At 37.8% G+C, this 22,782-nt stretch overlaps 1 protein-coding gene across 1 annotated transcript in view; it reads right to left on the minus strand.

The window, feature by feature from the left end:
- POU6F2 (POU class 6 homeobox 2) overlaps positions 1 to 22,782 on the minus strand; it is a 312,693-nt gene that overhangs the window by 20,205 nt on the left and 269,706 nt on the right. Inside the window, exon 7 of the mRNA XM_013955696.2 lies at positions 4,748 to 4,954. Coding sequence (XP_013811150.2) covers positions 4,748 to 4,954 — 207 coding nt within the window. The remainder of the gene's footprint in view (positions 1 to 4,747; positions 4,955 to 22,782) is intronic.

The raw sequence follows: 22,782 nt of genomic DNA on the forward strand, positions 1-22,782 counted from the left end.
TTGAAGCATGATAGCCAATGACAACAAAGACAGGGAACTGACTATATAAGAAAATGCTGCCTAGTAGATAATTTTTTTGTGTTGAAGTTGGCAGGAGACCAAAGCTGGTAGTGCTGTAAGACCCAGTGAAATATGAAAAATTCTGGCAAGCACTGTAGATAAAACAAGACTGAGGACAAGCGAGACTAACGGCCAGATTTACTGAATCTACTATGTAGAAGGAAACAGCCAGACAACAGCAAGCAGGGAACCATCTTGATGAGGTATAACTGGGAAATAATATAACATGTAGAAGGTACTTTTGTATTCTCTCAGCAAGCAAATAGTTTTGAAAACACCAATTATTAGGAAAGCTAACTTAAGGAATTCATGAACAGAAAAGTGTTTTGAATCCCAGTAGTCTCTGGCACCTGGATTCTTCTTACCTAACTTCACTTATTTAACAATTATTTTTTTATCCTAAAATAGCCATCCTAGTTCCCTCTCTAGTCCATGGAGAAAACAGATACCTTAAGGTACCTATTAGAGATTCAACCTATCTAAAATGATTCTTTCTGGGCAGCATGGATCACCCTCTGGACATGCCTATCTTTGTCTGTCTCTAGTGGAAATCGTTACTAGCTTTCACCAAACACCTGTTTCATGACCAAAGTTGAGCAAGGGGTATTCTGTCCTAAGTTTTGACTCTTGTAAGACTCTGGTTCATGGTACAAGTTCTTCTGGCAGTCATGTGGTATAAACATATATTGTTAAAGATACAGAAGAACCCCTTAAAACAAGGTTTTCAAATCTGGAAGCAAAATGACAATGTTAACGATTTGCTACAACAAGCTCACCTGTTCTTGAAAAAAAATGTGCTTTTAGCCATATAACATATCCCTCATTAGAGGCATAAAGGAAGCATAGAAGTTAAGGCTACACTTCTATTATGGGATATAAACAGCTTAAAAAAGAAAGAAACACAAGATTAGGGAATAGAACATACTTTTTCAAGGAAGGAGTCTACAAGGGGAGTCCGAAGGATTCATACCAAATTTTGTTGAATGGTTTTAGCAAGCAGCAAGACAAGATGGTGAAGTTGAAGCAGCAGGAGGCATAGATTTTCTTAGGTTAGTAAAGAATACCATGAACAATCATGAACAACATACAAAACCTTTTTACAACATGCTTGGGGAGCATTATGACAGACAAAATACATAACAGATAGGTGCAAAGTAATTCATATTAAAATGAACCATTTTAGTGACTCACATGGTAACAACCAGGCAAGCACAGATGTATCATGGTGGATACATCTGTTTATTGAAAAAAACTGCTCAATGAGCAGAGATAGAAAAAAAGCAGAATGTTAGGCTGTATTGAGATAAAGACAGAAAATAATGCTGAAAATATTATAATGTTGTTATGTAAATCAGTGATGCATTCTCACTGTGATCATGGCATTCAGTTCTGATCACAAAATCTCAAAGAGATTATTGTGGAAATTGAAATGGTTGAGAGACGGGCAGTAAAAATTATTAGAGGTACAGAAAAACTTGTTTATGAACAGAGATAAAAAAGACAAGGACTATAACAGGAGTATGAACAGTTACCCTCCTTAGAAAGCCATTACAAATTCTAGGAGAATTCTCAGTGTGTGTATCAGTGATACTGTTTAGATTAGCAAACCCTTGGAAAACTGTAAAAGCACTGAAGCTGTAACTACTGAACGTAAAGAGGAACAATCCCTACAGTGTGTAGTTTAAAGAGCATAAATCAGAAGCTTCTCTTTATTCTCTAAAACTAGAGCAATAGAGTTACAATGGATTGCTTCTGTACATTAAAAAGTAACCTATTTACAATACAGAAAAAGAAGCACTGCTTCACAGTACACATAAGTAATCTATGAACTCATTTCCATGAGGGGACATTGAGGTTTTAGTCTGTCATGTCTGAAAAAGTTGTATGAATAAATAACTCATGTAGTCTACCCAAGTAAAGCTGACTAAAGACAATATCTGAGGCATTTAAGTCTTCAGGTTTTGGGCAAAAAGTAAGCACAAACACATTACTTAGCAACTGAATTAGGCTGCATGGGTTCAATTATTATGACTCGGCCAGCAAGCAGGAGCTTACTGTCATCGCTTGCAATCACCTGTTCTTTTCCCTTTCTCCTGTAGTACTCAGTTTCTAAGAAAATGACAAGTTAGAAGTTAAGCTAAGATCATCTATAACTGGAACATTTTACTACATTATTTATTTCCTCATTTATTTCTCTGTGACATTCTCAAACTTTTCCAAAACTTGTCTTGTACTTTTTTTTTTCCTTCTGAAGCTTCTTTCATCAAGTTACAAGACACCAAATGCAGTATGACGCCATGTTCGAAAATATTTTGAATTCCTGCTGAACCCTCTGGGTTTGAGCACTCAGTTCTTCTGAAAGCAAGGTTTTGAATTTAGGACTAAATATGCTATCATTAGCCAAACACAACAGTTTGAGTAAATCGTTACCAAGGCAGCAAGATAAATTCAGAATCTCCTTATATAATGTATAATTCCATTTACTTTTCAAATGATATGGCAGTCAGTATTGTGCTATCTCATTTGCTTTTTAATGTTCATCAGCATGATTCCTATGAAGGATCTGGCTCTCTTGCTTCAATTCTGCTGCTGCTGAAATCAATGGCAAAATTTCCTCTGACATTAGTAGGGGCCTTCGGTAAAAGCAGACGAACCAGTAGAGGGAGCACAAATACACAGAAATAATTTTCTGTAGCTCCTATAAAAATGATAATGTATAGTATTTTTTTCATATAGTATTTGTATTATCTTTTTTCCCCTGATCAAGAGTACTTTCTAGATGGGGTTACAACAGGTGAAGGTAAGGAGGGTCTGTGTTGTTGGTAGCCCTTCCTGCAACCCCCTGGACCTCAGCAATCTGACTGCATGAGAAGCATGGGCTGGACTCTGCAGGACTGATCTTAGGAAAATAATGTTTTCTAATCACATAGCACTGCTCGGTATACCAGGACAGCTGTTTTCATAGGACGATACAGGGCACATCTTTGACTCTTGCACATGACCAGAGCTCTGCTTACCTGCAATCTGTGCAAGCTGCTAATCTGTTCTGAGTACAGCACCTGAGTGCTCAGATTGGGTGAACCACTACAATACAGCATGATATGGCTAAATGGTGGCTTTCCAACTCGAACCCCAGCTGTCCTTCAGCAAGCTGCCCCCTTCAGCAACAGATTGTCCCTTCATGTGAGTCCAGTGCCTCTAGCAGTGCAGAAAAGGCTTGCGTCTCTGTCCCCTCTCTGCCTACTAATTTTACTGGCAGACTTTGCCTGGAGGAGATTGCCTTGCTGCAAGACTCAGGAGGGACCACAGCTGTGCCAGATGTGTTGCTCTGCAGGTAAGAAGGTCTCAGAGAATAATACAGGACCTCTGTTCTCCACTTAGCTCTAAATTTCATGGGTTTCAAATGGGATCTCAGGATTGTGCTGTTTTTTGAGAGCTTCCCTCCATGAAGGAGGGAAAGATCTAATCTCTTCAGGGGATTGACTTAAAAGAAAGAAACAAACAAAAAAAAACAAATGTAAACTGCTGAATTTCTTAGTCCATAGTCAGGCTTTCTAGCATTGGAGAACACACAGCCTGCTCTCCACGCATCTTTCTTTGTTTAAAACCACATACGTGCAGCAATTGAAAAGCACTTGCCAGTAGTAGAAGTCTGCTCCCATTAAAGAAAATAGAGGTAGATAAATGCCAAGTGCTTTGGAAAATGCCTCTGCTAAATACCATAGAGGATAGGATGGCAAAAAGAGAATATAACTATTTGGATGTGAAATATCTTCAAAACAAACAAACAAAAAATTTGCCTTAGAGATCCGCTGGCTATCTACATCTAAAATTGAAAAAAATCTTGATTTGGAGTTCATGTGGCCCTGGGATTCACCAAACCTACAAAAGGCTGCTAACTAGGATTGGAGGTGTGGGCAGGACTAGCAAATAAGTACTACCAGCAATAGAAATGCTAAGTGGAACATTTAAGTGAGCGACACTTTCATAAGTGCCTTTTTGGCAATCACATTTGTTGTCTTTTCCACCCTCAATTTCCTCTCTTTCAGAGAAAAAAGGTGGCAGTGCAATTCTTCACTCTGCAGATGTAGACAAAATTAACTAATTTGACTTTAGAGTACTATAAAAAGAACTACAGAAATCTCTTCAGACCTCAGTGAAATTGCTGCATCCATCCTGAAGTTTGTGAACTACCTTGTGCTTCCACTGAATAATAATTTGTCTAAAAATTTGTTCTGTTTGTGCAAATACACACAAACACTTCTATTTTTCCAGTGAAGAAGGCTAATAATTTCATTTATTTTTGTTTTCTTCACACATTCCAAAACATTTCAAAACCCAGTCTACTGGGTGACCATTAACCAAGGAACTGAACTTTATGGGCCAGATGGGTCTCTCCTGTCTCACATTCCTACCTCAGAGACAGAAAATTTCTCAGCTGGCCCTATATACCTTTAAAAGAAAAGAAAAAAACCCAACTGCATAACCCTGAATGTATGAATTCTTTATCTGACTTACATTATATTATAACTACCTATATAATATGCATTCATATACTATATATAATAGATTTCATCTTTATTCATATAATAGAAGTTTTCAGAAAGGTCGTGAGAGTCAGTGAGGAGTAGAAGATGATTCTCCTGTACATTTGTTTTTATAACCATTCAGACTACAGACACTTTACCTGTTGGCCTGGTTTGAGTGGGGATAGTGTTATTCCCTGGGTGTTGATCACTGGGAGTATCTGGTTGCCGATGACAGTAGCAATGATCTGACCCTGGGCGTTGGTCAATAACTGTGGAGTAATTGGCTGCACTTGAAGGCCCTGAGCTCCACCTGCTGCCTGGTTGGAGGGGACTGGATTAGGCATCAGCGGGATTGTTCCTATAATCTGGAGAAAACAACACAGAAAGTGAAACACAAATATTTGCCACATGTAATTACTTGTTTTATGCACATCAAATCAAACAAGTGAAATATGTGCAGAGAGACAGATACGACAGGCTGATGGAGGAAACTGAACCTTTCCTTTACTGCGATGATTAGGACTTTCAAACACATTTGATGAGTCACATGTCACTTACACATCTTAGCATTGGCCACTGTCACTCCCAGCAAATCCCCTGTGACTAAAAGTGTATGAAACAAAGTTCTGGGCCACCCTCTGGTCCCTGGGTGATGCTTGTTCCCACCTCTCATCTGTAGAAAGGATTAATGAGAGTGAAATAATGCAAATGTCTGTCCCGTTCCTCTTGCTTTCTACAATTCATCCATACAAAGTTATTGACTGGGAACTCATGTGCCTATGTAATTTTCATTGATTTACTGTTACCTAGCACTTCAGCTGACCACCTATTACTCCATGCAATCTCAGTGAGGAACAAAGAGGTATTGGTGCCTTTCAGGATATGGCTCCTAAAGAAGTGTTCATAAAAATGTGACTTCTTTCAGATGACAACTAAGTGGTGCAACATGAAATGGGAGAGCTGGCATTAGATAACACATTTCAGCTAACATTTCTGGGGCTAATACTCCCAGAAAGTGACATTTCTGACATTTGAGAATACAGTGATTTCCTAAAGTGTGAACATGCCTGTATAAAACTAATACTAGGATAAGATGTCAAACACATACTGTAAGAAAGATTCTCATCGAATCAGTGGCTAGGCTGAAGAAAGTTACTCTGTTGGAAGACTCTTCTTACAAGTATGACAGCATCTGAAACAAACTTCTGATGAAACTTGTGAATAAAAACAAACTTCTTTTTCAAACAACAATGAATGGAACCAGAGTTAGAGAGATCTGTTTTACGTTCTTTTATCTTTCCTGTTGTAATAATCCCATTTTGCTCTGTGTCTTCTCTGATTTTCTCTGTCACAATAGCCCAAGAAAACATCTATTCCATTGTAAAACTTCCAGCTTTCCCTCTCCAGAGCCCTTAGTTCCTTTCCTTTATCCTCAACATCGACCACACTGCAATGTCCCTAACTCCCACCCATGCCCCTTAGGTCCCCCACTGATATGCTCCCAGTTCCCTCATGTCCCTTATCACATACTTCAACCTATTTGGTTGCTGAGAAAGAGGATGGATTATGGCTGAGTTCTCCCTCTTTTTCCTCAGCAGGGATATTAACAGGGTAGCTTTCCTCAATCCATTTGCTGATTCTCATTCAATTTAGGAACTTAATATCTTTTTAGATCTCTTTATTTCTGATAAATTTCATTGAAATTGGCCAGTTGGTTCAAAGCCATTAGGTATGGTACAGAGAGATGGATGGATGGAAAGAGAGAGAAATGGATAGACAGCACTATTCATGAGACTCATTTCCTCAGTAAATCAGGCTAAAGTGTTTTTAATGAAACTTGAAGGAAAATCTGTCTCCAAAACAAATACATGCAATTCCTATTGATTTCAGCTATTAATTTATATTATATCAATGAGAAATGCACAATACAGTGTAAAATTAGCTCTAAAATAACTGTTTAGTGAAAACATCAGTGGCTTTGGGGGCAGACCACTGAATTTTTTTCTGAGATGATTGTAAAACTAGACAAACAACTTGAATCTCCTGCTAGAGATAAAAAAACAAACAAATAAACAAAAAACCCCCCCACATATAAACTGTGTTATGAGGAATAACAGGTATCTGCCAAGACCTCTGCTTATTTAAATCCTGGGAGGTGATACACAACAACCCCAGCAAATCCATCCCTAATAAACCATCATGCAGAGATATCAGACGAACTCAGTCAGGCATAGTTGGAGGGGCGTGAGCCTCTTTTCAGAGATCACCCTCTTCCTTACCATTATTAGGCTATGATAGATCTCAATCAAGTGACAGTGTCCTAATGAGTTACTGCTCCTTCAGCAGTCAGAGCCTGCCCGTGTGCCTCCAGGTTGGCTCAACGGTGAAGTGCAATGCGATAACTTAAATCAACTTTTTCCACTAAAAGAGTGCACTCAGCTATGGCAGCTCAGCTAACAAGTGGTAACTCCTGGAATCATCATCACTTTACCAAACTCACTCAGTCAATACAAGTCTGGATGGGAAGACCAGAGAGCCATAAAGAAAATCAGAACAGTTCTCCTGTGCAAAGGCCTGGCAAAATGGCAATCCCACCTATTAAGCTGTATTATAAGAGCTGCATATATCAAAAGCATTCAAAACACTGTAGAGATATTATTTAATTTCTCCTTAATACATTCCTCAAAGGTAGACAGATTCTATAAAGATTATTACCCCCATTTTACAGAGCACGAAACTGAAACAGAAAGGAGCATTGTCAGACATAGGTTATATTTGGAAAGTTAGCCTTCTACATTGGAATTGCCTGTGAGTTTGCTTCTGCAGACCACAGTACCTTTGGGCTTTTTTAAGGTGTCCCTAGCTGAACTGCAGCTGTTTTACAGCTCATGTGAGAAGATGGCTGTTCACTGAGGATGGAGATATTCATTGGGATCACTATTAGAGTTCAGAATGTTTTCTAAATTCTGACCTTCAGCAGGAATTAAACCAACTTTCCTGTGGTACAACATGTTAATTGCTCCTAGTGCTCATCGCCTGAAATATTTATGGGTCACAAATATATTCTTTCACTTTTAATGTATGTCACCAAACAAATGGAATAATCCTTATCAGCAGAAATGTAGCAAAGGGCACTCCTTGCTTTACCATGTCAGTAAAGGACACGACCTTGGAGTGTCATTACTAGGCCTATAACTTTAACTATCAAGGTCCTAATCCCAGCAAAGCAAAAAATGCTGTGCTGGTGTTATCAGTAATAGAAATGTTTGCATCCACATTTAAAATGCATTTCTTGGACTGCATTTGGACATTTTACAGAATGACAGTGCTGAAGTGAACAGTTTGTAAGGTCAGAAGCAGAAGGCTATCTATATATATTAATGTATGTCACATACCATTCTGTACATGGCATACAGTACATGTACACAGCCAGAACTGGAGCAGGGAAAGCATACAGCTATAAAAGAGGGTCCAGAAGGACAAATGCACAAATACTCTAAGGAATTGAGTATCACCATAGGAGCCAGGGGTAAATCTGAATGGGAAATAGTTTTCCCACTCTGTAAAACTCATCAAGATTTCAAGTTTTTTTCCATTTTATACCAAAATGAAGCAAAATCTTGTCAGAAAGCCACCTGTCCCTGGTTAACCAACAGGGCTACTTTTTAGGGCATACATCTATGATATGGCTAAACCCAGACTCAGGTTTCTGCACCCATTACCAAATACCTGAACAGCTGGACTAGAAGGGTTCTCTGATTCAAAATGCTCAGCTTTGTATGAATAAATATATTATTCTTGGGGTAGGAAGCCTGAATCTGGGTGTCCCACTCAAATCCCTTGTGAGTGTCCTGATTTGGGGCCAGATAACTCTTTCTCTGATTTGGTGAGAAATTCCACTGTGGGCCTTGTTAATCCATCCTATTAAAGTATCCTAAAAATTGGCACCTTATGAAGACAATTTATGGTTTTAACACATGCAAATTTCTGAAGAAATAAAACACGACCATGCCACAGGCTTGATGCACCAGCCCTCGACAGTTCGAACTATTTAAATGCCAGCAAGTTCCCTCGTGTGGTGGTATCGGTCCTTTCCAACTGGTGCTATTTCAGATGATAGTCAAGCACAGTTCAGAAAGAGCACATGACAGAGACTTATCCCATAAAATACTCTGGAAGAGGCCACTGTCTTTTGGGAGAAAGAGAACTGAGGTACATGGCTATCATCTCTAGTATGTCACTTGACTTCAAAGCCAGAATACAGTGTGTGGCCTGTTTTATTTCATTGGAATACAGAGACAGCACAAGAAGCTTTTTATTCCGTCAAGGTTTGGACTGAAATTTCTAAACAATTCCACCATGTCAAGCACATCCTTGAGACAACAAACACATCCCTAAAATTCCTCATGCTACAAGGAGGGTTTCTTTTAAGCTATGTGTGTGTTTCACTATTCTTTTTATACCTCTTACAACTCAAAGCAAGTGCTAAGTATTCACAGTAGAGTTGAAGAACAGGTGTCATATATGAAATAACAGATAGTTTTGAAAGTGCAAGTGTTAACTCAAGGAACCTCCTTTGAACACTCTCCAAACCTTTGATGGAGCTGGGCACATTAATCTGCAGAGCACTGCTGATCAAAATAAACTACACCTGCTTGTATCTGGCTGAAGTACAGGTCCCAGATATAGGCATAAAATGTAGTACGAATGTAAAATCAGGACTCCAAGTGAAATATTTAATGTTAATTCAGATCTCAACTTTCTTAGGGAGCCAGAGCTTTGGTCCATCTCTGTTTAAAATACCAAGACTGTAAACCTGACCCTGTGCAAGTGCCAGAGTATTGCCAGAAGACTTGGTAGAGTCAGATTTTCACCTCAAGTATTCAGGATGATTCTTTTATTTTTGCTCATAGATTAAAAGATACATCAAATGCATCTTTAGAGAGCAGTTTTTACAGGTGTTACTTTGCTTTTCTAGGCTTGCCAATATTAAATAAATTTCAAGGATCAGTTGTTCATTTCTAACTTCAAAGGAAACTTAAGGTGATTTTTAAAGAGTATTTGATTGTTTTGCACTGATTAATCTGTTAATGTCATTTTAGCTGCCTAGGACTTCAAAAGACATCTGAGATCAAGCTTCTAAAATCTTACAACCTGAGTCTGCCATTGCCAAGACAAGTTTTGTGATTAAGTATTATTCATGTGAAATAAGGTTGTAAGGCTTGGCTTGCAAATGAAGTTAATTTGTTGATCTCCTACACACCATCTGTGGACTCAGCGGTCTTTGCCCACATAGTCTTATAAACTGTAAAATCCTCTGCAGTGAAAGAATAAGCACACAGTTAATGTGCAGGTAAAATTCCAAAGACTACAGCTGACCATGCAGGGAAAAAAAATCCCAAACTCTCAGCATCTCAGCAATGTCCATGAGTGTTACCCCAAATGACAGGCTGGGTAATGCCCTAGCACTGAGAAGTTGAAGTGTTGGCCACTACTTGCACTGTTACATAGATTTTATTCCTCCTGCAATTTGCTTTGCTCAGTAACAGTTTCATCTTAAAATGAAGTAAAAACATCTGATGCCTTAAAAATGATGGAGTATGAATAACAACATTGGAAAATCTATTTTTATCCTTTCTTGACTGACAACACATTTTCATATTTAATTGCTTTTGTTGACTACTTGGTTTGCTAGTCTTGGCATGCTTTAGCACTTTCTGGCTGTTGCATATACCGATGTCTCAGTATCAGTGTGGCCTTCTGCCACAAGGAACCTGAGCTGTAACTGTAACTCACAGGCTAAAACTGTGGGAAGAAGCTGAGCAACTGCTCAGCACTTGTGGGACTGAATGTTTAATTGTAGTCCCATTTGCGCTGCAGATATAAAAACAGATTTTATGTGACTGTGTGAAGTCCTACTTGCTAATTTCCCAGCAGTGAATCTTTTCTTATGGTTCCTAATAAACCTATTGTGTTTCGGCATTTTAAAAAAGGTACTATGATACTTTAAAATGCAGCATTCAACTACTTTTATTAAGTTCTCCTCCCTCTCCCCTCTTCAGAAACAGGGATGCTTCCTTGCTTGGTTGTTCTCCTAGCATAACCAAAGGAATATTGCGAACTGTAGCCAAATGAATGGTTCAATGGCTGTCTTTGTTTCTGCTGTGAAAAGGCTAAGTAAAATCAAAGACATGGACTACAGTAGGCTGTTTCTGCTGTCAACGAAGTCTGACATAAAGTAAATACTGTCATTTCTTCCAAAAAATATCTTCAAGTATTAAAAGGAAACTTTTTTTTCAATAGCATCATCAAAATGCACTTCTCTCTGAATTTATCCCTGTTACAGCCCTTTAAATATTGAAAGTTAATTATTCAGTTCTGAACAACAGAAAAATAGTATATAGAAAAACAGGGAAAAAAGTAAAAGGAGCAACAGAAGAATTGTTCAGTAAATGAGGCAAACCACCATACACACATAAACTAATTTAACATCTCAAACTATGAACAGACAATGCATGAAAGCCTTACATTTAAGTAGCGACAATTGCTAAGCTGGTGTCAGGAAGGAGAGATGGCCAATAATAATATAGAATAAAAACACTAAATTGATGTTGAATGGATACTACAGCATTACCTAAACTAGAGCAGCTTTACTTTTAAGTACACAAACACTTCAAAGGATATAATTCTTTTTAGCCTTGGCACTAGATGCTGTGTATTTTTCTCACAGTTCACAGGTAACAGTCAATGGCCATCAGATATGAAATTGTTTGCTATTTCCCATCATTTGCATGAGGTTACAGAATAGGGCTTATGCTCTGCTCTAGTCTTACAAGAGCCGATCACATTCAGCAGTGAGAAAGGCTTCCCTCCCTCTCCCCCTCCACTTTTGGAAGCGGGAAACATCAGCATTCACGATTACATCTACTTTTAGATGCTAATTATGGGAGATGATTGGTATTTCAATAAAACACGACTTTCCAGACATAGCAAATTTGCCCCTCAGCAGTAGCAAATTTATTAACAGTATTGCTTACTGATCTTGGAGAAGCGATTACAGCATGTCTTAATCTGGTTCCCTGAGATGGCGGCGCAGTTATGATGGCATGGGGTGTAGGGGAAGGACGCAAGGTCTTGGCTGGCTATTATCACTCTGCCTTCAATAGTTTCACTATTGTCAGGACCTGATCCACCTAAATTAAAGCTAGTTCACAGAAGTCTACACATGCTTCAATCAACTTTTGGCTGCAATGCAGACAGAGTATCAGAATATTTGTTAGATTCTTTTGATTTGGTTATATATAACCTTCTTTTCCCATGCCCTTCCACTGTTAATGGAATTCTCTGAACCATCATGGACTATAATATTTGTTCTATCTGCCTAATATTTTGCAAATAACAAGCTGAAAAAGTCTGTTGTTCTGACAAAGCCTGGTGATAGTTCAGGACAGTGGTTTAATGCCCTGTCTCATCCTGCTAATGTTAGTAACACACATAGCTGCTAGTAACTGGTTGTGTGCCCATCAGCACCTCCCTGGATGGGATCTAATTAATATTTTGTAAATGACTTTGCTCATTTCTTCTGCCTTTGGTGGTCTGTCTTCATGGCAGATGTATGCCATTGCTGCTTTGCTTTGGAATCAAACTTATTTGGTCTAAGTTATTTTATCTGTGAACCTAAGAGAAACTTTCAAATATAGCAGTGCAAAACAACACTAGCAAATATTTCAATGCAGCATAAAACAACACACAGCACAGTACATCACATCTCCATCACAGCCATTCACCACTTCAAGTAGGCTTTGGCCATTCTTCATGTATCTGCTGAGATATGAGGCATCAGCAATGCCTGTGATTAAACCATTCACTCAAAATACCATAGATATTTTAAATAAAAGTATGATGGAGCACTGTTACACTAAAAGTATTATATATAAAAGTATAGCAGGCTGACTGTCCAGAAATAGGCCCATCCTATGGCTGTTCAGTTCAATGACACTCTAAAGTGAAGTGAATGCCCATTTGGATTCTTTCCTTGCCCATCCGGTACGGAGTTCAGTACTGTAACACAGTTTTGGTCACAACAACCTTATGACTCAAGCTGCTAAGTCTGTGGTGGCACTTTTATTCTCTGTGGGCTGAATGCTATAAGCTGCTAAAAGATTTTTAAGCTTCTAGCCACCCTAACATGTCATTCTCAGATTCTGAATGGAAGAAGCATTTGTAATTAGAAAAACAGGTGATAACCACAACTTAAGGGTCATCAGCATCACACTACAGAAGCCAAAGTGGGCTCTTACTTCAGATTATATTCAACAAGCCATTAAAATAAAATGAGAACTAGAAATGAAGATGAGTGGAGCATATTTAAATCACCAAGAATTTGCTCAAGCACCAGTTTTTAGGCTCTCGATGGTTAGAGCAAACTAACACATCTGGTAGGGTTAAGCTCATTTGTTCTAGTTTTGCAAGGTCATCACCTTACAAAAGTTACTCTAAGGAGATACTTTAAAGGAGAAAGCTTAAGGAGAAAATGACTGAGGAAAGGATAAAATATTGAAGATCTGCAAGGGATTCTTTAGCTTCTGCACAGCTGTCCTGCTCTTAATCACGTATATACTACCTGTATAAATTATAAACATACACACACACAGTGTATACATATATACTCTATTATCTACCAATATCAATAAACCTACCCATATATACTCACTATGCTCTATACATGACCAATCTATGCACTGAAGAATTGGAAGTATGAAACATAAGCTCCTTTTACAGACCACTTCTTCAATACATGCTACCCCTCTGGTTCTCTGGGGTAGTGACAATACAGCTCTTGAAGCTCAAGTCAATAGGAGGCTATAGCTGCCTGTGTCTTTCGGGGTAAAAGCGACATTAATTTATGCAAAATTTGTAAATTTGCTTTGCTGCATTATATTTCCTGATAAGAACTGAAAAAAATGGCATAACAAAATGCTGTTAAAAAAACAGCACATCAAATAATAATACAAGAACCAGGTGTCTATGAAATTGTATTTCTGAGTTGCCATTTCATGTAAAGAATTATAATTTTCAAGGTTAAGTATTGCTCATATATCTCTTTGTAAGTATCATAATGGAACATTGAGTCTGACATTCCACCTGACTTTCTCAGTGTTTTATTTTTTAGAAAATAATGTTTGTATAGTAACATCAAAATATACAGGACTTTATTTGCCATTGCTGTAGGAGTTATGTGGTGAAATGTTTCTCAAACTAATACTGTTATGCTCTGTTAGAACAGACATGTACACAGTCAGACAAAGAATGTCTCCTTTCATCAAACATCCCGAATAACACATGACATTTTCTCATTGCAAAAATCTAAAGATATATAACTACCAAATTAAAGATTAAAAATTATGTAGAGTGTCTGCTGAACTGTTCTCTCTGAGCAATTTACTTACCAGAATTAGCTTCCTTTTAAAGTCAAGAATTAAGTTAGGCATAAGGATCCTTAAAGGTCACAGTTCTCTGAGATGAGCAAAGCACCTGTTAACTTTAATTAGATTTATGGGTGCAGAGCATTTTTGAAAGTCAGCTAGGTAGATTCTTATGAAAGTGTTCATTATTTAAAATTCTTTGATGGATGACTTGTATAAAATATTTCAGCAATTTTTCTGCTCGCAAAGTATTGTTAGGACAAAATAGCCATAATTTCTATTAATGTTTGATGATCACAAAGAGAAGTCACAACCTATTGTTTTGAGCATTTTACTGGTTGTCTCCCAAACCACAAAGCTATCCTGGCTGCTGGGCAGATCTCTGTAGGGTACACATATGCAAATACAGTTTTGTGTGTGTGGCTTTGGTATCTTTTCTGTAAATACTCTTGAGAACAAAAACTCATGAATTTTATCAGGAAGTAAATGAAAGGTGGTTGAGCCACCAATATGAATTTCTAGATTTAATTACAGTGAAAATATTTTAGTAAATATTAATTCAGCCCTACTTTCTTTTCACTTGAACTGAGATTTTCCCAGCAGCCCACAGGAGGTAAGTTCCAACTCTTGTTCAAACTCACTGAAAAGCAGGCAGCCAGCTCTTTGGCCTTTCTGAAGATTTCAGTCTCAAGTTATTATCAAGCATCTCATAGCCATGATCCCTGTTCTGAAATAAAAAGCCTCAACCTCTGTGAGCTTTGTATTGCTGTGGTGAAGGAAGTGTATACACTGCATCTGCAAACCGTACCATTACTTTGTGTCTTTAGATTACACACCATTTCGGACAAGGGTCGCCTCTTAGTAAATAAGTATTGCTTCTTATTCAGTAAATAAATATTTACTATTACTTCTCCATAGCAGCATAAAGACTAGACTTGCTTAATGCTGTATCAGAATCTAACATGCTGGACATACGGCAGAAAAAATGTAGGCATCCCCGCACCTGGCAATGCATGCCATGCTGAGCTATTCAAGGCTAGCTCAAGAAACAAATTGCCCTTTTGCAGCAAGCCTAATTAGGCCAGGCACGACGCGTGCTGGTGTGATCAGATTGTTTCCATTCCATGGTGACATATCAGCTTGTTTGGGACCACCTTTGCTGTGGATTGCACTGTACTGGCCCACTACAGAGATGCTATCCAGAGGTTGGGAGCCAGGGTAAGCCAGTGTTTAGTGAGAGCTCTTTGATCCTGTGGTTTTTAAATGGAAACTGCTATTGAGAGAAAAACTTGCGTAGATATGAACACAATAACATTTTCTACTGCTGCAACAGTTCTTGCTGAAACAGTGCTGTTTTAGTTTTTCTAATTGCAATATCACCCTTTAAAAAAACAGATGTTACACACTATTGTCAATGTCTGTGCCTAGGTGAGCAGGAGAATTTTTGGTGCTGTATTTTTACACCTTTCCCTTGTTGCTTTTTTCAACTTATTTTGTACAGACAAGCAACTGCATATAGGAGATGGCATGCTCTGAACTGCCTTCACAAGGCAGAGTCACTACTTTATCTTGTGATGCTGTTCTTGAAAAAGTATTTCCATCAAATACTATATATGTATTTATATATATATATAAATGCTATATATAGCATTAATATTATATATAGTATAGTACTTAATACTATATATAGAATTAAATCTGGAACCCACAAAGAGTTCTTTTGCTTTTTAATTTTTATCAATAAAGTCTAGATTTTTCTGAGGAAATAGAAGTCTATTCTGGACAAATGATTTCAAGAGCTTGAGGATGTTTGCCTTGACTTCTCTTTTCAGACTACCAGTTGATAGCTGGTATGCATTTTTTTTCTTGGACACTTTTCAATCAGGAACTGGACTGACCATCAAAAAACCTTCAGATGCAATATTTAGGACCACAGATCTTTAATTAGCTTATAGGTGAAAGAACCTCTAGCCCTTCAGTGTATTCTTGAATGATCTACTCTCATCTTCTCACTATCAAATTAAATACATTAAATAAAATATGAAATATTTACCACAGATCACCATATTTCTCAACCTGGAACTTTTAAAGGTGAAATTAGTTAGTCATTTTGATTCATTCAATCATTTCATATTTAGCCAAAATTCAATAAAAGAAGGCTAATAGATATTGCAACCAACCAGCAGCAATAATGTTCAGTACTTTTGTTATACAATCATATTTCTCCATATATTGTTATAGACCATGTTCCTGCTGCAAAGATTATCAATGACATAGTATTTGTTTGTCATTTAAATCATTTCACTAATTTTCATCATTTCATTAATATTCAACATTGCACCTGAGCAATGAGACTCTGTCTGAAACACAAAGTCAAGTCCTGCTTTCACCGATGTTTCTGCAATTGGAGATGACCTGGACTTGTGGCAAATATGAGCTAAAAGTCTTGATCTTATTAACTAATAGCTGTAACTTTTGATGTGATAGTCTACAAAAGCTCAAGGCAAGACCCGAGGTGGACAACTATGCAAACCTTTGTCCCTGTACTACTGAAACACTTAAAATTTTACAGAGCATGCATTTCTTCAACAACAGATTTTCAGACTACTGAGAACTAACTACAGCACAAATCACCAGTATGACTATGATGGAATCAACCATTCCGGATTACTGTGGATCATCGCTATGGAAACCACCATGGAATTTGATTGTAATGCCGAATTACATGGAAGTTTAAGATAAGAAAGAAAAATTCATTTCACTGAAAGTAAGTGGGAGAATTTAAATGGGTCATATGCAGTTTCTTGGAGGGAAAATGGCCAAGACTCCAAGGTTCTAGATCTGAATCTCTAGGAAAAAAAACCCCTTCCTGAGAACAAATATAACTTCCCTTTGTCACACAGATCATAAAGAAAGATAGCTGATTGTTCATTTCAGTGCTTCCTTGAAAATTTGCCAGCCAAACATAAGCCAGCCTTAGCCCTACCTTGTGAAATGAGGCATGGCTGCAAGACTGAAAGCGAACTGGAAGTTCTTCACTGTTGGATTCAAACAATGTAAAAGCATGGGCTGCAAGGACAGGCTTAAAGTGCAGGGTTGTGCCTGCAAACTTAAGAGGATAGGAGGGGGCATTGGGCTCTGCCATTCAGTGCTCCTCTCTGCCAATCACTACACCTTTGGAAAGTCACTAAAATTCCAGTCCTCCATTCAGTCATCTGTAATAGGTTAGTACAAATACTGTTTCTCTCTCTGACATTACTGCTATGAACCTTAAGTAATTTTTGTAAAGCTAACTTAGAGTTATCATGAAAAGATACCCCACAAAGGTAGATCTCTCATATCCAATGTGGCTATCTCACTGCAAATACCCTCAGCTGGTTCTTTTCTTGAATGCTAGTAGTAAGAGCATATGCTTCACTGCTTGAAAGCGCAATGGCTAAAGTATCTCGTATTATCAAATGCATCGTTAATCCATTTCACCTGAGTTGACAGATAGAAGGGAAAGAAAGGTGTTTTTCTGCTCACATCTTAACTGCTTGACTCAAAATTCTGCTCTGGCCACAACCTGATAAAAATCGCGGTTATAATAATAAGTTGTGTAATACAGACACTTAGTGTATGTGATGGTATCAACCACAAATTGGTCCTAGCACATCTCTCAGGACAAAATATTTTCCTGATATAGTGGTACTTAACTCAGGAGGTAGCTGTCTGTGGATCTGGATATGAATATCCAGCATTCAACCTCCGCTCCACTTCAACTGGTCAAAATACATTTGGGTGCAGTAGTTTATACGCAGATTTGAGACTCTCTCAAGGCTACTGATTTATTTTTATATACTCAAGATGCTGCTAACTAAAGGAATACTCAAAACCTGACAGTTAAATCTAACTAAATGATTTTCAAATCCGGAGGAGACGTAACAAGAGACTGCATTTTATGAACCTGTGAGTGGAACAAGCAGCATAATTATCAAGTTCATTAAGGGCTGGTCTACATATAAGTTCACTGAAGGGAGAGCTACATAACTGTGATTTTTTAGTTAAAAGCAACAGTGGGACCTGAGATAATCCCATCTCTAGCACCTGCATTGCTCCTGTACTGAAGCAATGTGCTCCTGATACAGACTGGCATACTGAAATTTCTCTTTACATATTTTGATACAGATTTAAACTACTTCATCTTTCTCTTCTGTTGGCAGCAGGTCCTACCCTTGAGGCCAGTTCTGGGGAAGGTGGAGGGTCACAGACACTTTGTACATTTTCTGTCTCTGCCTGTTGTCTGTGTATCAGCCCTAAAAAGATTTCTCTTTCTTTTACACTGTGACTTATGGAGGACCAAAAGGGAGGAGCTCCTTTACCCTCTTGACTCTAGGCAGGGGGAGATACGGGCAGAGCTCAGTTGTTTCCAGGTTCTCTTCTCTGTGTCCTCCCTTTGTCTCTTGTCTTACATTTACATTGCAAACTCTTGGGCAGATCATCTTTTTTTTCTGTGTTAGAACCAGGCCTTCACACAGGGTGTTCTGCTCATGATTAAAAATATGTTGGTGCTGTAGATAATAAACGGCAACAACCATGTTTTTCATTTAAAAAAAAGTTACAGTAGGTAATATGCTAATATTTCCTCACAGTTAAGATAACTCGAGACTGTACTGCACTCCATCAAGACTTGCAAGTTGGGTAATGCTGCTGCACGTTCTGGTAAAATTTACTGGGGCTATAGATCCCCTGGTAGGAACCAAGAGGGTGCTACTATACGTTCATCGAAACACCTCTATTCCAAAACAAAAGGAAAACAAATAAGAACATTTTTAAACACTTTGGGGAATGTTTAAGAACATGGTTATATGTTGGAAAAAAAAACATATATGTTATATATGTTGGGGAAAAAAAAGTTTGCACAACTTATTCTTGCAACTGCGGCAGCTGGGTGTCAGTGAACCACAATGAATTGCACTGAAAAAAAGTTAGATCCTTCTTAAGTTCAGAGGACATCATCCACAGTTTTAGCTACAGCCTTTCTCTTCTCTTTTTACCCTAGATGTTCCTCCAGAGAAACATCCAGGACACTTGTACAGTTTAGCTTTTCCAATCCACACTTGGCCAGATTCAGCCACTCTCTCCTGGCATGTAATACTTGAATGTGGAAAAGATCCCAATGAAACAAGGAGGGCCCTTATGGAGGCATGTATTACACTCACTGCCTGAAAGAATGAGAGGGCCTAACCACAGACATCGTTAGTATATGAAAATTTTAAACAATTAGCAAGGAAGGCTTCCTTCATTCAGACTTTGCCTTACTTTGAGTAGTCTGATATCAATTCATAGAGCAAAATATTAGTTAATAAGAATAAAAGTGGTAGAAACTTCTGTAAGGAGAACAAAACTGATATGAAAGCTGGAAACAGCAACTGAGAAATGTAATTTAGATTCAAATATTGTCAAAAATGCATATTTTACTTACAAATGTCCTTGTAATGCATTTTTTAAAAAACAATGAAGTCTCAATAATATGAGTCCTCTCAGTAAAGCACTTCTTATTAAATCCTGGAACAACAGTGGAAAAGATTCCCTGGTGTATGTGAATTACAGCAGAAGAGGATGAGTGAAGTGCAAATGCCACAGTATAATTCCTATATGGAACATTTTAATTGTGGGTAATAGCAGATTTTCAATTTTATAACTCAAGCAAGTGTGCTCATTTCTAAGACAGAACTGAATATATTAATGGCCCTTGAAACTGTATCAATATTTCTTCCTGCTTACAACAAGGCACAGTAAAATGCATTAAAAGATGAAAGCTCTTTGATGCTTTTGAATGCTTAAAAATATCGAAACAGTGCCAATAAGTTTTGAGGAAGAGGCGAGGCAGAAAAGAAATGCTGTTAATTATTAAGATAGCACAATATCCCCAAACAGTGACACTGAAGATTTTATGAAGGACTACAAAAATATTTACTGTTTATAGTTCTAGCCACTGGGTCTTTCAGGCCACAATGTGTTCTTTCTTCTTTTTTCTCTCTCTCTCTTCATTCCGGTAAGGTCATTAGCACACAAACATATCTGACCCTAACACACAGAATAGCTGTAATTCTTTTCATTTTACTAATATTAGGGAAAGAAAACTGTCATGGATTATACCACAGTGTAGATCTTATGAGTCAGGAACAGACTCAATAACCGGAATCCCAAAAGTCTTTTACAAGAACCACTGAGTTTCTGTAGTAGAGCCATGGATATGCTGCCAATTGCCATGTAATATTTATTAGTAAAATGTCATCTTTTGGCTTCTCATTCATTGATAATAATGCCAATTATCTTTGGACTCCATTTTAGTTTACAGCTACACTTGCATAATAATATCAGGCCTCTTTCTGATTGGATTTTTACTGATATAACTCTGAAGTAAATCTACTGACCTGAACGTACTGGCCCCTGGGACTGCAACACTGCACAGGCGCATGTTTGGGTCTAGCTGCAGCCTTTAGTCTTTTTTTACATTTGAACAGTCTCAAGCTAACTTGTATCCTACACTGTCAAGGTCTGCTTTTGACTTGTTATCTTAGGCTTTTGTTTCAGCTGAAGCTAGAAAAATGTAGGGATTATTTCTCCTTTTCCCTGTTCATACTGGACCCATTCTGCCCTAGGGAACAGCCCCATTCAAACCAAGTGGATGACTCATCGGGAGTTCTGGAAGGAAAGCAAGAGATTCTGTTATTTCATTTTTTTTCACTTCAAAATGGAACTAAAGATAAATTTTAAATGAAATAAAATTCTAAAAAATCTTTCTGGTAGATTGAGACATTCTGATCAAAACTGAAATATTTTGCATTGCTTTTAACCTTTCTAAACTTGAAAAAAATCACTAAATTTTCTAATAGAATATGTGAAAATGAGCCATTTCAATCTGAGCCAGACACTGTATTTAAAATTTTTACTGAAAAAATTTGTCAAATTGACACATTTTATATTTAGATTAAATACCTTTTTTCCATCAAAAGACAGTGATGAAAAAATATCAGCCAGTTCTGCTCATGATGCTGCAGGAATTTATACTAAAAGATTGATAAATGAGGTAATAAAATGTAATTATACCTTGCTCTAGATAGATAGATTACATAGATTCATAGAATCTACATAGATTCAAATGCAACACTAGAATCCTTAGGGATGCTTCTGGACATATAATAGATTTCACCCTCTAGAGCCCACTGATTCATTACTTATGAGTACTATTGCTTCCACTAGGGCAGACTCCAAGAGCTCAGCTGTGGAATAAAATCCTTTTGTGCCAAGTAGTGTAGAAAAAAAGGGCTGAGGTAGTCCCTATTTTTAAAAGGGAGAGGAAGCCCTCCCGTTGTCAGGATGTGTACTACACTGGTATTCTCTAATGGCGCGGAGTAAAGTCCTTCAGCTTCCCCAATCAATCTGGGCATGAAAAATGCAAAACAAAAAGATCCTCCCTCTGTTACCTCTTCCACCCCCGAACTACAGATGTTTGATGAGAACCTAAAATTTCCAAGTACTCTGCAGCTTTTAACAGGAAATCTTTTTTTTAGCCTCTAGGAACATGGATGACCTGGACCTAATTTGCGACTTGTTGCTCAGTGGGGGGAAATACAAGTGACAGTGCTGCATCTGCTGTGATTCTTCCTCCAGCCCAGTGCTCTGCAAGTACTTGCAAGCATTTCTCATCTGCCACCCGAGCCTGAGCGATGCTCAGAAAACTCAGTGACGTCTGGCATGACCGTTAGGAGATCGTGTGCCTCTACCAGTCTCTTCTTCCTTCCCTTGCCCCCTTCCCCAAAAGATGAGAAAAGTAACCCATTTCTCAGATTAAAAGGAAAGTTCATCCAGGCTCAATGTGCATAAAATTTGTCACCTGGGCTGCTTCACTCAGAAATGAAAACGCAAAGATGTGTAAACAACGAATAACTTCAAAAAAGAAATGAGCATCTAAAAAATAAAAAGAAAAAGAAAGTTATCAAATATGCATTTGTTTATCACAGTCAAGTTTTATGATTCAAACCTGATTCATATATATTTTATGAAGAGAATATCCATTGTGGTGGCAAAATTAAATGTATTTTGAAACTTGTATGTGACATTTATCTATCTGCTCTATCAGAAAAAAAGTTGTCATATTCATTCAGACATATATTACTTTTTCAATTTCCTGTCAGTAATGTTTTTTTAATGTTCTTTAGGGTGAGACCACAGGATTTCTCATTTCTTACAACAAAGACCACAACTCATTAGAATTATGTTGATGGTTTATACGTATAAAAGTTGCATCACTCTTTCTGGAGGTGAACAACTTGCACTCTTATCCATGACAATCGTGGCCTTTTTTTAAAGATACAGAGTCAGGTAGGTAATTGTCAGCTGCTCTTTCTCTGTCTTTTACAGACGTTCATCACATAAAATAAAAACTTACAGTGCATTTTTATGATGATTCAGGTTCTATTGTGAGCCAGAAGAGATAACAAAGATAGCAAAAGTATTGAAAGTCCTTATCACATATCTTCCCTTCCAAAGGGATGATTTTGATGGAAAGTTTATATATATCCAGCGCTTAACAATAAACAGTGTTATGCAGCAGATAAGGCTAAAGGGTCACAGTTAGAGAAGAAACAGAAACCAATTAGAGTGAATTAATTGACAAGAGGCTACAGCGCCCGAGCGCAAGACTTGCTGGAGAGGTGCAAAGCGGAGCTGGCAACATCTTTCTCTGAACTGCTATTAAAGCGGCACTGTAATAAGAACCT

Source organism: Apteryx mantelli, chromosome 2, assembly GCF_036417845.1.
Source record: "Apteryx mantelli isolate bAptMan1 chromosome 2, bAptMan1.hap1, whole genome shotgun sequence".
Taxonomy (NCBI): domain Eukaryota; kingdom Metazoa; phylum Chordata; class Aves; order Apterygiformes; family Apterygidae; genus Apteryx; species Apteryx mantelli.